Source organism: Papilio machaon, chromosome 17 (genome assembly GCF_912999745.1).
Source record: "Papilio machaon chromosome 17, ilPapMach1.1, whole genome shotgun sequence".
NCBI classification, from domain to species: domain Eukaryota; kingdom Metazoa; phylum Arthropoda; class Insecta; order Lepidoptera; family Papilionidae; genus Papilio; species Papilio machaon.
Window position 1 is genome coordinate 5,145,008 of NC_060002.1, and position 17,753 is coordinate 5,162,760.

Below are 17,753 nucleotides of genomic sequence, written 5' to 3' on the forward strand. Positions count from 1 at the left end.
GGAGGTAAACGTAGAATTATGGCAGTATTTTAGAATCACAGGACTTTGTTTTTGAATAATAATGACTTTGTTTTTTAATAATAATTTAATTCTTCATCTGAGTTTTTGAATGACAACTTCTTTATTATAACTCTATTATACTGTGTATTCTAACTTTACTGTAAGAACATACATGTGGTATATTTGATTAAAATTGAACAGTTTGACACTTAATCATTATTCTGACACTAGCATAGTTATTTTTTAAGTATGAAAATTTTTAACATTTTCTTAAGAAAGTAAATTATTTGGCAGTTTAACTTAATATCGTTAATTAAATGCACAGTGATCTCGTCATGCACATGAATTCGAATTTTGAAACTTAGATATGGCAACACCAAAAAGTTAATCCGTCTACCAACTACCAACTCGAGTTTCTACTAAATACCACTGTGCAAGTTCACGACAACAAAGTGTATTTTGTTTGTGTAGTGCATTATAAAATGACCTAAATTGTGATCTGTGAAACTATTTTGTGAACATTTCGGAAACAAATCAAATAATAAAGTACGCGAATAGCGATATGATACTCTCCTTGGCAGTGTTCTAAGATTGTGCTCATATCGCGAAGTTTCATAATACTGACATTATGATAAAATCAGAGATGACTCCTAAACCAGCAACCCAGAAAAAGAGGTAAGTTTGTTATTGAAACAGCATTTTACATTTAACTCATAATGTAACCAAGAATTGTGTGTCTAAACTAACTTTATGTATGTTTTCCTTGTGCTCATTATGTGCCAAATATTCACTATAACTTTCTCTTTGACGTTGATTCCACATATGAGTTAAATAAAAACAATGAGTTTTCATATGAAAACATTATATTTTCATTTAATACTTTGCTATATTCACCTAAAATTTAAATAAACATATTTAATTACCAAAGGAAAGAAATTGATGTTATGTATCTTTGAAATTCCTTTATTATTAAGCTTAAGTTTTTAACAAAAATTCTATACGACGAAATTTATGATTTACGTCTCGTGCAAAAGCAAAAAAAGATAGACAACTGAATCGAAAATTCATAATTTTGTATATCACTTTTAAGTGATCAAAGAGTTTTCATCAATTTTATTAAAAAACACATTGTACATTTTACAAGCAAATGGAAAAATTTATGTATATAATTAACAATGTAGGTGCCAACCACACCAATGTGTAATAAAATGAGGTAACTTGCTGATGCAAAATGGAGTGATATTTCATGATAAAAGATAAAAGTTTCATATTTCGATGTAATGTATTTTTACAGATGAATTTAAATTCTATATTCTAATTTTTTTTATAACCTGTAATTTTTCATAAATTTAGGTTCCTGTATTTATTCAATGTCGCAATAAAATTAAAATGTTAAAATAAAACCCTATTATATTTATTTTGAATATACTTGAACATTTTAAACATCAATAGTCTGAGCTTGTTCACTGCTGGATGTATGCCTTCCCCTATTGCCTTCCATACCATGAGGTCTTCTGATTTCCATATGCAGCGACTTCCTACTTCAATAAATTTATAATTATTATGTGAAAATAAATTATTTAAACTTCTAAAATCTAAATCAAATTTAATGAAAGAATTTAAATGTAATTACATTTATTAAAATTAAACTTAATATATTTTTAATATGAAATTAGAATAGTAAATTAAATTCAAATTTTCATCACTTGTTTGCCATCTCTGGCTGACATTATCAAAAAATAATGTTATAATGTCATATTTTTTTTAGAACGAGGCTGTGTATCAGTTTTTCCTACAATTAATCCATAGTTTCTGTTTATGGATCCCATTTTCCTCTTAATTTTTATGACACTATCAATCATAAAATATTCTGAGAAGTATATTGTAGGACCATTTTTAACATGCCTACTCTTATCACGTAAGCAATTTTTATTATCAATAGGCGTGTGTCATTTAGTAAATATGTGCCTTATGTACATACTGAGCAAAGATGTTTTTCGGGGACTGTTTATCTTTCTTAAATGTATTTACAATGCAGAATTTAGTATGTATTTTACATCTAATATATAAAATTCTCGTGTCACAGTTTTCGTCACCGTACTCCTCCGAAACGGCTTGACCGATTCTCATGAAATTTTGTGAGCATATTCAGTAGGTCTGAGAATCGGCCAACATCTATTTTTCATTTTTTTTTTAACTGCGCGCGGACGTAGTCGCGGGTGACAGCTAGTAATTTATATAATTTTTAATTTATAAGAAGCTTTTTGATGATTCCTGTAAAATTTATTAGTTAGTTAGGCATAAACTTTTCACCTGTATTCGTACATCCATTGCACATATTTTGGGATAAGATATGGATCTCTACATTGTCTAACTATAGAATAACAATTAAATGTTATTTAAAAAAAATAACTGTAACAAAATCGGTTTTAATATTCTTGTCCATTATAACATTTTGGCGGTTATATGCTAGGTTGTGATAGGTGTAGAGGTTATTAAATTTCACGTGGTCAATTATGGTCCGACTTATCGTCGGTTTCTAAGACTAAAATCTCTGTATAAAACATATCGTCATTCCTATCATTGACAAAACAGAGATAAAAATACGTTTGAAACATGTAATTTGGTCTCAGAAAGCCACAATAAAGCAAGCTTGTAATAATTTTAATGACACATTAAGAAGAGAATTGCAAGTCTGATTTGTCCGCGTCCCGTGACTTTTGTAACGCATCGCCGAGCGACGACGGCACATAATTTATTACATTACGGTACATTTACGTGCTCAGCCATCAATTTCTATGACAACGACAAGGTATTAATCAATTTTATTTAAATTATATTATTTTATAGTATATAAAGTATGTTTTAAATAAACATTATTATTAGTTTTTTTTAAATTTCGCGCGGTTGAAGTCGCAGCCAACTACTAATCTTTTTAGCCGACTTCAAAAAGAAGGAGGTTATTTTATTAATATTATAAATGCGAATGTTTAGATGGATGGATGTTTGTTTGAAGGTATCTCCGGACTTAGGACAGCTCAACGGATGTTGATGAAATTTAGCACAGATGTAGAACATAGTCTGAAAGAATATATAGGCTACTTATTACGCTTTTTTTAATTTCGCACGGTTGAAGTCGCGGGCAACATGTAATGTGTTATAAAATTAATATTAAATACAGATTATGAGGATAATGCGTCATGTAAAACGAACTCGACTCTATCATGATCTTGTTTGTGCTAGCAGTGAAAAAGTGATCTATCACGGTTTGCCTTGACCAGTGAGTTAGTGCGTCTTGATAGTCGCTTACAATTAATTCAACGCACACAACAATCTCTTCATCATAGTAAATGCTGCCATAGATTGTTACAGATAATACCTCAAACTTATTATAATAATGTTGTGTTTGTTTCCTTTGTTAAAATTCTTTAAAGTGCAATGTAAGATAGAAAACTGCACGATTATTGACTCTAGATACAAGTTTTTTAAGACTTCTTTTGTTAAAAGTAATTCTCAAATACTCTCGTATTATTATTATTACTCGTTAGAATATAGCAGGGGTTTTTAGCAACGGAACCCTTCTGGGAAGTATCTGACGGAACTCTAGATTCTAGGTTTGATTATTTTAGGCTCTACAATTTTTAATTCTTAACTTGCGTCCCTTGTTCAGTTCGCGTCTTATATAAAACTTTTTTTCTAGATATGTAATATATTTTTGACGGATTTTTCATCTGTAAAATTTACAAAATAATTAAAATTTACCTTAGTATTTTTTAAAGTACGCTCAGTTTCTATGTTCATGGACCCCAAGAAAGGTTTCGCGGAGCACACTTTGAGAAACTCTGGTATATAGTATTTATGTAAATTAAAAAAAAAATAGTGTATCGTGTTTGTCTACTCGTAAAGAAACAATGATAAGTGTAATAACCGCCATTAAACTTATTTAATCTATGTACTCGAATATCAAATATCAACCATATCGTTGAAGTGATAAAGTCGAAAATGTAACAACTTCCTTGTTTTCATACTAACTAAGATGCGGAAGGGTAAAGAAATGAACATCGATGTTTATAATCCTTGTTGTTACGTAATCAAATGTCTCCCAACCTTCCCAGCCGAAATAATTTGCTAAATGGGTCAGTAGAAATAGCTTTACTCTGTGCTAATAGCTGGCTAATTTAGATTTGCATCGGAATTTTCCTTATACAAATGCCTTTGTTACTATTTGTTGTCGTTGGGAAGCAGTTCGATAGATTTTATAATCATTTGTTGCTTACATACATCATCAGCTCACTATACGTCCCCACTGAGAGGCTCGGAGTCTACCCCAAGTTAGGGATGACTTGGCCATAGTCAACCATGCTGGCCCAATGCGGGTTGGTATATTGGGCATTAGCTGCATATTTGTTACTAATTCAATGATAAAAAAGAATACATATATGTACACATAATGTGAGAAAAGTGCAGTCTCACTATGTATAGAGATAATATGCTCGAATTTTGCATTTTTTTTAATGATTTTATAATGATATACTGTTTTTATATGATATATCTCTTTTTGTTTTCTTTAAATGTCAAAATGTCGACTATTACTGAACTGGTATTTGGTTACAGTATGTCAATTATATAAAAAAAAATTAGTCAAAATTTTATATGTATGTTAAATAATGATGATTTTATAATGATATACTGTTTTTATATGATATATCTCTTTTTGTTTTCTTTAAATGTCAAAATGTCGACTATTACTGAACTGGTATTTGGTTACAGTATGTCAATTATATAAAAAAAAATTAGTCAAAATTTTATATGTATGTTAAATAATGCGAAGGGCATTTTAAAGGTTAATATCGTCAGGAAACTAAGATACAAGTTCTTTTTGGATTGTTGCGTAACAATCCACCTTAAAAAGAAGTCCAATAGAATTTTTTGTTAACCCCAGGTAGAAGATTTTATGGACGGTTTTACTATGGGGGTCATTGTGTGTGATGCCGTGTCTCAACATATCTATTATTAAGATATTCTAGCTCCTCACAATTTAGTATTAAAACCCTTGAAGTTTTTGTTACTCGACATAGATTGTGTCGGAGCAGGTTTTAAAGTACTTTAGAACATCAAAATAAATTTTAAACTTCCGTTTTAATTGACAGGACCAGAATGTCGGTCGTTATATGTTGTTAGTAAGTTATTTAGTTGAAGAGTATAAATACTTTCTTATTTTACTAATCTATATATATAAAAGAAAGTTGTGTTAGTTACACCATTTATAACTCAAGAACGGCTGAATCGATTTGACTGAAAATTGGTGGGCAGGTAGCTTAGATCCAGGAAACGGACATAGGATAATTTTTACCCCGTTTTCTATTTTTTTTTATTCCGCGCGGACGGAGTCGCGGGTAAAAGCTAGTTTATTTTAAATGCGAATGTTTAGATGGATGGATGTTTGTTTGAAAGTATCTCCGGAACGGCTGAACGGATCTTGATGAAATTTGGCACAGATATAGAACATAGTCTGGAATAACACATAGGCTATTTATTACGTTTATTTTTACGCGGGCGACAGCTAGTTGATCATATAACAGAATGAACGTGAATTAACTATCTTAAGCCTTACACATCGAATATATAGCTATTAGGCTCGTCTATCGGTGTACTTAAAGATAAACGATCAAACTTAACCGACTCTGGGGCCTTATTAATACGTGAGTACCGGTTTCTTCCAGCTGCCGTATCGGACTTTGACCCAGAAAAATAAATTACCTACTGATTAATCATTACTCCTTTAAATTAATTAATTCTGTCACTGACAGATAAAATTAAGTTTAAGGCTTACTGCTACCGCTTTATAGAGTCAATTAAATAATAACTTTTACGAAAAAGAAAAATAGGGAGGTTGCAGTTTTTATTTTATAGGTAATGCAATTACGTAGAAAATATGACTCTAAATATAATGAAGAATCTGCTTATCGAGAATCTAAAAGGAATTTTAGTGATAAAAGTAGACTAATTGTCTAGTTTACTTGCTATATATGATTCGTGGGAATACTGCAACAAAATGATAACGAACCATAAACTTTTAAACGCAACTAAGATAACAAATGAAAGAATACTTTGTTGTCTTTTGAAAATGGAATGCCATTATTTTGTTATGTATTCCAAATTGTTCTACTGAGCATTGTTATACTTTCATTTGTTATCTTTGTTGCATGTAAAAGTTTATGGGTCGTTATCATTTTGTTGCAGTTTTTGTTGGAAAGCGTAAAGTACTTGTTGCATTTCATAAAACAAAAGATACCAATGTGGAAGTTATCAAAATAATTGTAAATTAAAATAAACAGGGCAGCGATAACACTTCTGCGGCAATAATTTAAGACCCCGTTTACTGTAAACATGTCGGGTTCTAAAGTACTATAGTTGCAGAAATGTTTGTTTTTAAACCAAAGTCAAACCGCAAACCAGCAAAAATATTATAATTTAGCATAACAATAACGCTAGCAAAGCGTTTTTTTTATTTTTTTTAATAATATTTTTTGTAAAACCACAACCATAAGAATCTTAATTTGATTAACGTTAAAATTCCTATTGCATTTTCGTCATCACTTTTAATGGATTTAACTTTTTAAATATCTGATCCAAAATAAAAGTAGATAAACAATCTACCAATGCTTTATATATTTTAATCGGTTTATCTGTCCCTCTGTCGTTCAAAGAGAAAAATGGTTCACAATAGAATGCTACCATTAGCTATGCTCGAGTCACTTTAGAAGAATGTTGACCCGTTTACTAAGCTGCTTTGGTAATATATTGTATATATTTAATAGTAAAATTTAATAGCATCGTCAGTTCCTTTTTAATGCGCACGCGCAACCTATATTTCGGCCATTACACTTGTTTATTGCCAACTTAGAATATTGTAATTGTACACCAAATATAGTAATTTTTAACATAGTATTTGAACTTTTTCTATCTGCAAAATATTTAATGTGTCACCAAATATTTATGTTGCAATGTTATAGTATAACGTTAAAAATTGTACTTCTTACTTCGAACGTCCTACGTACTTCGAACAGTTATTATAAGAATATAATTTTAAGTACAGTCGCATCCATTAAATTTGACATATATTTTTTATTCTTGTACATTACACTTAGAAGTCTATATTTATTTTTAAATCTACGTTATATTTAGGTACTATCCACGTAAAAACCCTTTGCGTTTTAGTTATTTTTTGTTGTCACTGGGAAATTTGTGAATGACGAATCATATTGTTTTTTAGTTTGTATACGTTAACATAAATTTACTTTATAAATATTGATTATTAATTTAACGATGTTTTTTTTTTTATAAAAAATCAAGTCAATATTGAAAACCTTTGTTTTTAAAGGAAATCAAAATCAAATTATGCAAAACAAACTGGTCCGTCGAAGTAAATAAGTGTAACAGGGCCTAGCACGAATATTCGTGAGAACGTATTCGTAGCGTCATCGACACAATTTTTACAGTGTGTGTGTCACCGGGTGTAAAGTACACGAACAAGTCTCATACAAATTTTGACATATTTCGTCAATAACGTTATGTAGGCTCGTGTCGTAAATATTCGTGTTAGGCCCTCTGTTTTGTATGGCCTCCTACGGTCACCATAGTGGTACCGTTATCTATGTAGTTTGAAACTGGGTATAATTTTTTATCTTCCAAGTAGATAACTCGTTTATACAAACGACCAAAACATTTCCTTTGATTGTGTAACAGCCGTATGGTGTATTTACATTTGAAATGCTATAAGTTAACTTTAGTTCTCTTTCCCTTCCCACTCTTTTATTATTAGGAAAGGGTGGAAAGGGAAGTGGATTTGGCGGAAGAAGGGACGCATATGAAGGGGAAATATCCTCTTTCTGTGCGTCCCTTTCTTCGTTGATTAAAGTTAAAGGTAGGCAAGGCATCTACATTTTCGCATGTCTGTGGGCAACGTTCGCCTCGCTATGTCGGCGAATTCAGTTGGCCGTTTGCTTGTTTGCCACCTTGATATAAAAAAGTTAATTCTTATGGTTTAAAGCAGGGATCCCCAAACTATTTCAGACAAGTGACCCCTTTTCCTAAATGAACTGTTACCTCAGACTCCCATGGCCAAATTACCTACTTTTAAGATCAATTATTATTATTATTATTTTTCATTTCTATTGACCTAAAATAGAAGAAGATTGAGAATTAGCAATGCTTTAAGTTCGTTATCGATCTCTTGGGGCCATTTTGGGAATCCGTGGTTAAAAGTAAGTATATGTTTGGGTTGAATTATTTGTTTATTACATGGGTCATAATTTTAAGAACCTTGGTGTCTGAGCCGGTTTCGTTTTTAAATCTTGTTTTTTCGAATATTTTAATTTTTACGGAGTTTATATCTCACAAAGTTATGATGTTTTAGTATTTTAGCATCTAATTTGAAATTTTAAACAGCCCAAAAGTACTATATTAAGAATACCTAATATTTAATTAATACATATAAATTTGTGTTGTTGAAATGAACAAAAACATATTTAGTAACTTTTAAAATTTTAAAAGTAAAATTACAATTTCTGTTGTGTTGCCATTATAAAATATATAATTAAACTACCATTCCATCATAGTCTATAATGAATTGATATATATATAGATAAAAAATATATTGTCATTTAGTTTCCACAAAAAATACTGTTATCTTGTTCATATCCGGCATTCGAATTGTTTACTTGCTTTATACTAGACGTATATGATATTAAAGTATACATTTATCACAAGCTTAAACTATAAACTTGAGTTTGCACTGCAAAAACAACCGTATAAACATATTTCCATCTCATTATTTTCGATGAGAATGAACGGGATGGCGATATGTTTTAGTACTAGTGATTTGGCAGTGGAAATCTTTGATAGCGATGCACTTTGTATTACGTGTTATGATACCGTTATCAACGGATTCGCTCGGCTGTATCGATAAACCGTCACTTTTTCGTTATATATTAAATAATATCAATAATATTAAACTAGAATTATATTATTAATGCTGCTACGTTTCTCGTAGGGCCGGTCGTGTTAAATTGTCGGTGCATTGGAGTGTGCTCGGAACGAACGGTTTAGACTTAATTATTTTAAGGTTTTCAGGTATAATGTCGGTCAGATAAACACTATCCTGGCTTACACGTCTTCTGACGAGGTCAGGATGATGTTTAAGTTGACCGACATATGTTTGAGAAATAATGTAGATGATTAGATGTATTATTAATTGGAAGCCTTATGGAGCGGTATGGTCTCATTGCGACAAAGCCTCTTAAATAACTAAATTAAAAAAAGGTCTTGTAACGTATTTTTTTTTAACTTTTCTATAAGGATATAATATTTAACCTTTTTTTTCTTCCACATTCCTACTTTTGTGTGTACCTTGCTCAATCTATATGTCGGTTTATTGCCTTATTAAGGGCATTTGAATTAATTCAACATATGATAAAAACAAACAAATTTTTCGTTTTAAATGTCGCACTATAAATTAATAACCTAGTTTTCCTTGGACTGTTTGTTACAATGTTTTTTTTTATATATTTTTTGTGTTAAATCAAGTATATAAGGGACTATATATGTAACAGAAACTAACATTTTGCTCACAGCTGCGCACGCATTCTTTTGTTTTTATTGTTCAATGTCGTGGACTTTGTTTATTTTTTTAATTATATAACTTTTTTCTTAATACAGGATAGTACTGGTAGGGGCATTGCAAAAAGTGGTGCTTATGGCAACCCTCTCACCGTTTTATTTCTCAGTAAACATACACATAAACATAAGCATTTAATTTAATTTTAATTAGTTTTTGTTTACTTCGCCTTTATAATTATTCTACATACTCTTATGAATATTTTAAATTATTTAAGGCAATGTTCAAATGTTCGGTTATTGACTTGCGTGTCATTTAAAGATATTTATGACGCTTAAGTTAATCGGCCCTCGGTAACGGAATGCACTAGTCAGATATTATATGTAGGTATATAATTATTAACCGGTTTTTTAATGCATACCATCGTAGTTAAGAAACCAACGAAACTGCATTTTCTAGAAAGTTTTATCATTGGCATGTTTTCCTATAATTTATTTAAAATTTACTACTCATTAAACAGTGTGTATGGAAAATAAGTGAAATATATACTTTTCAGCAGTTGAGAACGACGAGAGATGAATTTGTTAAGAAATTAAAGTTAAAAAAGGAAATACAAAAATACAAAATAAATGGTTTGCATAAAAGAAAATCTTTAACAAAAAGATACAAAAGGTCGTAGAACTTGCTACTTATAATTATAATTTAAACAAACAACACAAGTTTAATCAGGGAACTTTCTCAAATGTAATTAGACAATTAAAGACATCCTGTAGTAATAAAGGTTACGTTATGGTCAATGTCTCGTACTAACAATCTGACGTAATGTTTTTAATGCGTGGTTCCGCCTAGTGGGCCTAACCCGAATATTTACGATAAGCCTTCTATCGTCATCTTAAATTATGACAAAAATTATTATGAGATTTTTGGTGTACTTTACGCCCGATAGAGGGCGCTACATAACTTTTTATACAAATTATGTCGACGTCGAACGATGGCGCTTGTTACAAATATTCGTGTTAGGCCCACAGTTGTCTTTGACCTTGTATTCCGAGACTAATCATTAGCGGTTAACAAGGAATGTACGAAGAATAAAAATTTAGAATAGCACAATTGGTTATAAAATAAAATATTTTTATAATAATACTAGCTTTTACCCGCGACTCCGTCCGCGCGGAATAAAAAAATAGAAAACGGGGTAAAAATTATCCTATGTCCGTTTCCTGGTTCTAAGCTACCTGCCCACCAATTTTCAGTCAAATCGATTCAGCCGTTCTTGAGTTATAAATAGTGTAACTAACACGACTTTCTTTTATATATATAGATTAATCCATCCGTACATCCAAACATTCGCATTTATATTTTTTATTATTATACGGCCGTCATAAATATACGTTTAATATCCGGATGCTAGTTTCGCGGGTTATCGCATGTTTTAATGATTTTCTTTTTTGTTTCATTTGCACATCTATATTAATATGTTTTGTGATCTTGCACTTGTTTGTGTTATATTCGATGATGCCAGTCTTGTCTATTATTGGTGACATCCCCGTAATAGTTGGGAGATTGTTTATTTAAAAATTAATAAACCCAACACACTGTATCGCAAACCATATCCTTATGTTCTGAGTGGTATTCGTGTCCATTCCACGACAAACAAACCATTGCATTTTTATTGCAATACATTTAAATCTAAGTTACTTTATTTAGCATATAGTGCATATAGTATTTAGTAATATAGGATGTAAATTAGTCTATGTTTAAATATTTTTAATTATCCGCGTAATGGTGACGTTGAATTTGGGTTAGTTATCGCAAATAATGCTGATATAGAGTTTTTGAATGTGTTGTATTTTAATAAAACAGCATTTATGTACTTATCTATCTATATTCTGTACATATAAATACCTATGTAATCAATATTCAAAGTACTGAATAATTCAAATACAAAATGGAAACGTAAAACATATTTGGGAATACAATATTTGATAATATATTGTCTACAAATCATCTGGCTGGCATTCTGCAAAACAGAAACATTTATTCCAAAGAAGCAGGAAATCTTTTAAAACAAATATAGTCTACGTAATGTCTAGTTCATATGAATATTCTTGACCTTATTTACTGTAACTTGTTTTGTCTGTCGTAATTGAATTTTCCTAAAAGTCCCTGAAACCTCAAAAGGAATATTACATATAAATAATAATTTTCCTTCTTTATTTCGCAGTATTAAACCGCGTTACTTGTTTAAACCAATCGACGTCATGGCGCCGAGTTCAATAGCCCCTTTAATTAAAATGGAAGGTCTCGTCATTCCGGCTGTTTTTGTGAACACTATCGAATACGTTGTCAAAATAAGGTATGATGTAATTGGTCTAACTGCGTATGTAACATGATATATTTTTAAAGGAAAAGGTGGCAAATGAGCAAGCGGTTTTATTAAAATAGTTTTATTAAATTAAAATAATGCGAGGCCTACCTTAAGGAAAAGAAAGAGGATATATACTTATCTCATACGTCCTTTCCCCTGCCAAATACTCTAGATTGAACGGGCTGCAACGTAGACTCATTTTGAAGTGACGTCATTCAAATATAAAGATTTATTATACAACGCGTGATCTCTTGATCTGACCTGTAAGTCTTAACATTAAATTGAACATACGTAAAAACTCATAATGTATAATGACTTATATCGCCTTAGACGTACTGAATACAATAGAATAACCTAGAAAAATAAAACTTGAGTCGTCGTTGTTTTCAGTTTAAGATATAAATAAAATTCATCACAAATATGTAATTTTTTTTATATGTAATGATGAATTTGCAAGATATAAAAATGTATGTCGTAGTCAAATTTATTTTTTTAGAGTAAATTGTATTTAAACGAGTAAAATTCATGTGTTATTGAGCAGACTATGTTTAAATTAAAAAGATGAACTTGTTTATTAGACTTTAGATTTTTATTTCTGGGACCCTAATATATTTTAATTGTTATGTAGTTATACTCAGGTTTTTATTTCGCTTCTTCTTTCCTTAAATTGTAAATTTGACATAGGTAACGTACTTTACGTCACAATATTCGAAATCTATCTCCATTTATGTCTGTCCCTTGATTTTATTCTAAACCTGATTTTGAGTTAATCAGCGCCATCTCGTAACATGAATAGAAAATATCGTAATTCGTGCTATATGAGTTATATGACGGCATAACTTATGAACTTGTGTTATCAAAAATATAATCAACCTTTTTCGCAACACGAGTGGTATTACTGTTTGAGATAAGACCATCTGGTATCAGTTGGCCGTGGATAATGTAGTCAGATGGTCTGTTATATTGCTGTGTAAGTTTACTATCGAACATGTTGGTGAACGGTGACCGTGTTCCTTACCAGTGTCCTGTAGTCGGTAACTACGAGGAAACGCAATGGAGCGGACAGTGCCCGATGGCGAGTCAGTGGTCGAAACCAGAAAACATGTGTATTTATGAGTACGGTTATAACGAACCATACTCTAAGTTAACTAACCAACGTTTTAGTGGTAATTATGTGTGTAATTATGCTCATCAATATTATGGTAGTCAAGTGCAAACAGTGTACGTACCGCAGACTTTGAATTTACCATGCCAGGGTCAGCAATGGGACTACAATACAATGTGCTTTGATGTAGAGGGACAACCCTGTCAGTACACAAATGTTGTTGATCTGGAGGATTTTATGTAAGTCTATTTACTAGATAGATTTTATGGATGACACAAGTAATAGTACACGTTTACCCCACTTCTAATTAAAGCGAAAGTTTTTATGGTGGTATAGTTGTATTGCCACACATTTCAAGAATGACTGAAGAGATGTTTGGAGTAGAAGTTATACTGAAATAGCGTATAATGTAATGAATACCAATGTGTTGATACACGGATTGATAATTTAATTGAAACAAAATTGATAATCTAATCGACCTCAGATACCCTTAAAATGGTAATCCGTAAAAACCGCCAAAAATAATTAGCACCTATTCATTATCTGAGTAAACATAAATGGCACAAAAGCACTAACCTCAGGAACTGCCATTCAGTTTTAATATGTATTTATTTTTTTGTATTTTACAGTCTATTTTTATTGATGAACGCTAGCTAGCTAATACAGAAGGTTTTAATGGGTAAAACCGCGGGGCACAGTAGTTTAAAGTCTTAAAGAATTTGTTAAATACATATATAGTAAAACGTTCTTAAATTCAAGTAGCTGTATTTGATTACATTAGAATTAAATTTAACGCTTCGCTGACGCAAAACGATGTTACGCGTGCAATATATAAAAATTTATAGTGTAAAAAATGCTTATAAATACTTTATTCCTGAAACCTCCTTGTGACGTGAATATTTATCGTTTATTCAACTATTTCCCAGGATATCTAAAACACGATAACGAAAAAAAAATTTATGGTGTAAATACTTCTTTATTATATTAGTTAACAGTGGCAGAGCTAGCAACAACATATGTTGCACGAATTGGCCTTTTATGGTAAAAATAAATGAAAATGCAAGCGGCCCTTCTAATTACCACCACATTATCTTCTGTTCTGTCTGTTTTAAATAAGTTGTAAATTTTTATCCGATAAAACAGAAGGGAACGAGAACTCTATAATAGCATAGTACATTGAAGGGTAAATTAATAGATAGACTAGGCCCGATCGCTCTTTATCTGAACGTGACTGAATTATCAGACGAACTGTTATGAAAATAATACTTTATCCATAATAATTGTACGGTAGCTTTTTATATGATACGGATCCAAAAGACTTGATACATAGGATGCGTACATATCAAGTCTTTAATGCAGACAGATAAGATTGGCCTTTGTGGTAAGCTAACCACTTTGCCTAGGTATCTTGTTGTCTTGATAGTACATTGGGTATGTCTTAATATACTAAACTAGCCTGCGACTTCGTCCACGTGAAATACTGTCGGATGGAATATTAATTATTGAGGCTAATTGATTTACTTAAACTTACATATAAAACATTTCAACAAAACATATTAAACTTACAAAATATTCACATAAACCTTATATATTCTCATACAAACTTTAATCCCCTATTACCTATTGTTATTTTTGAATGTCTAAAAAAAGCTTCAAGCTTCTTACTGTAAAAATGACGATATATCCATACGAATTTCCAATCCTTACTTTTAAACTTCATAACATTTTTTTGACGAATGAGGTGTCATTCGATTCCTCTTTTCGTCGTCGTCTTCGTATATTGCATTGGCACAAAACTCATATAGTTGATGTGAGAGATGAAATTTTAAATAAATATAAAAAAACGAGTTCAATGCACACTCGCTATAACAGTATTTTAATTGCTAAACATTTTTTCGATTTTTTTCAAGCATATTCTAAAAATAAGAAAGTGTTACATATATTGCAGTTTATTTACTTTTAATTAAAAAAACACTAAAATCTTTGTTTAAAATGGCAGACAATAGATGGCGCTATTTCATCTATTAGACAGCCGGTTGGGTTTTTTTAAAATTACGACTAGGTTATTTTACGCAGCTTTTTTATTTGTTTCGATAAAAGAGATCGATGACTTATGTCTCGTACGACGAGGATTATTGCTATTGCTGATAAATTATTGTCTATTCATCAATACGATGTAATTTTTTTGAGTCTGTGTTTTTTTCTGTGACCTCGAATATACGTATATATATAATAGTATTTTGTAAGTGACTTAACAGATCGATCTAACGCTGAAAAACTATGTATGTACCCAAAAAGTTAGGTTTTACTTAGTTATCTTCTATGATTATTTTAGCCTTGAATTTCAATTCGACGACCAATTTAAGCTATGTAGATAAATTTGTTTCTAAGCCTATTTATTATATTTACAACAAAATAATGTTTACGTAGTGGAGATTGTAAAACATCTCACAGCTCTGTGACTAAGTGTGTAGCATGCAATGCTATTGTTGAGCATCTTTTTTCAGTAAGATTTTCTTATTTTTTTCATCAGAGTAAAATTACGTAATTGGATTTGTTGCACATAAGCGTCGGGAGGTCAAGAAGCTATTGGCTATAAACCTTTAGCCTCTTTGGTGAAAAAAAAATAATCTTTTATGCTATTTCAATAAATTTGTTAGCTAGGCACGAGTGTTAGCTTAAAGTAGATACCTGGTAGAAGCAAGGTAAAGAGACAAGAATTTAACCTATTATACTTGTTTCCCGCTACACCAAACATTGTGTTCTGCAGCCACTCGTGCGATGTTCAAAAATACTGTACCAAATATTTCTTGTGTGAATGGAGCAATCGTTATTCGTCTCACAAGTGCACTTTATTGATTTCTATATTTACAAAGTTTCGTAAAATATTCCACATTCTCGTTAATTATTATATGCATCTTTTCATACATTACTTGGAGCTTTGCCAGCCCCGTGTTTATCAGCTGATCAGACCACGTGAGGTTTACACTAACCTTGTGATCTTAACAGTACTTGAGTGAGTTTTATTTCAGTAGTCTGAGAAGTATTTCTATTTACACATGAGTGAGTCACAGAAATAAAAGATTACTTTTCCCGAACACTTTCCCTTTCCCGTGGTCATAGTGGTGTTTAGTGGGACTAATATTTAACCTCCATCAGTAGAGTTATTTAATATATTTTTTCTTGAATTAAAATTGAAGTGTTAGAGTCCCAGGACTACACGCGTTAGCATAGCTTACTTGTATTATCAAAGGCCTAAGATTATGTACCTAGCGGAGAGGAAAAATACTTATTAACGAACCAAAGTGGACTTATTATTTTAATATCTCGATAATTGTTTACTTACTAAGAATAAGAAGTAACTTATGTATAAGTGCACACACACATATTGATAACCTCGATGCTTCGGCGCGACTTTACGGTAACTTAAATGTTAAGTTATCACTTATTATTAATTTAATTGGTATTTGTATTTAAATATATTAAAATTCCTATATAATTTGATTATGCTATTGTTATGTTGAATTTGTAGGAAATTATTAATCTGCAAGTATACTATTACGTGGTGCAATAAGGTTATTGACCTTTTGTACCAAACACGATAAGGTTAACATAAGAAGCTTTTTTATTAAGCTGAGAAGACTGACTTTCTGTTTAATTTTGTTTCTATTATGGCCCTTCTTTAAAATAACCGACAATCGCTATATTTACAGCAAGAACTAATTTATGTTTAGCAATATTTATACCTCCGTTCTAATGAACTCAAATCACTTTGGTTTTATATTTCAAAAATGAAGTTTCTTTGACATTGAAAATAATAAATTATTTTTCTTTTCGTTTCGAAATTTGATGCTGACAGTTTTGTAATTCTTCAAATCATTATTATTGCTTAATCATCAAAAATTATTATTTTAATTAATTCAATTTCACTCGGATTGTTTTTGTCTAGCTACGGAAGTTAGTAAGACTCGAAAGCAATATTTCGGACTATCGCACTTACCAACGTCCGAGTCGGTCATTATCAATAATAACGACAGAGATAACTTATCGTACAGAAGTGAAAATGCAATTGGATTACTGTGATTCGGACGCGGTTTGAGGCTTGATATTCTAGAAGTCATGTTGTCATGCAAATTTGCAGCTGAGAAGTTCTATTGCCGATATACTTGTTTTAAAAAAGATCGTTGGCATAAGACCGAAACGTGTAAATTGATATTTGCAACATTAGGCATCTGATCTTTGATCTTAACTAAGGATCACACCAAGAGGCCACTTATCAAATTATATTTGTGTCAGACGACAAATAGATTAATTAAAAATTAATGTATTTATAATAGCGTTCGTAGCAAAACACATAGTTAATGATTGAGGAAAACAAATGAATCCGGTTTAGTACTTGAGCGTATTAGGGCTTCAAACTTTCAATAAACTTAGAGCTGAACACAATTGGCTAAAAACGACGTCAACCCTAGATACAATGACATTCAGTGATTTGTTTCACACGAACTACTCGGACCCGAAATCATCGATGTCAAAATTGAAAATGCAATCAGGTAAACCCGAAGAATTTGAGTAAAAACCGAAGTGATGGCAGCCCTACTCGCACGTAGGAAGGAATTCTACTGCAACTAGTGTTAGCGATTAAAATGTATTTAGATTAA

At 31.1% G+C, this 17,753-nt stretch overlaps 1 protein-coding gene across 4 annotated transcripts in view; it reads left to right on the plus strand.

The window, feature by feature from the left end:
* Positions 1–413: 413 nt before the first annotated feature.
* The window catches only part of LOC106721628 (hypoxia-inducible factor 1-alpha), a 78,693-nt gene continuing 61,353 nt past the window's right edge, over positions 414–17,753 (plus strand). Inside the window, exon 1 of one of the 4 annotated variants that reach the window (XM_045681941.1) lies at positions 414–675. In XM_045681941.1, the coding sequence (XP_045537897.1) occupies positions 629–675 (47 nt within the window). In that variant the 5' untranslated portion in view covers positions 414–628. Of the gene's footprint in view, positions 676–12,926; positions 13,332–17,753 lie in introns of those variants that run through there. The other 3 variants (XM_045681942.1, XM_045681939.1, XM_045681940.1) reach the window with 3 other exon arrangements.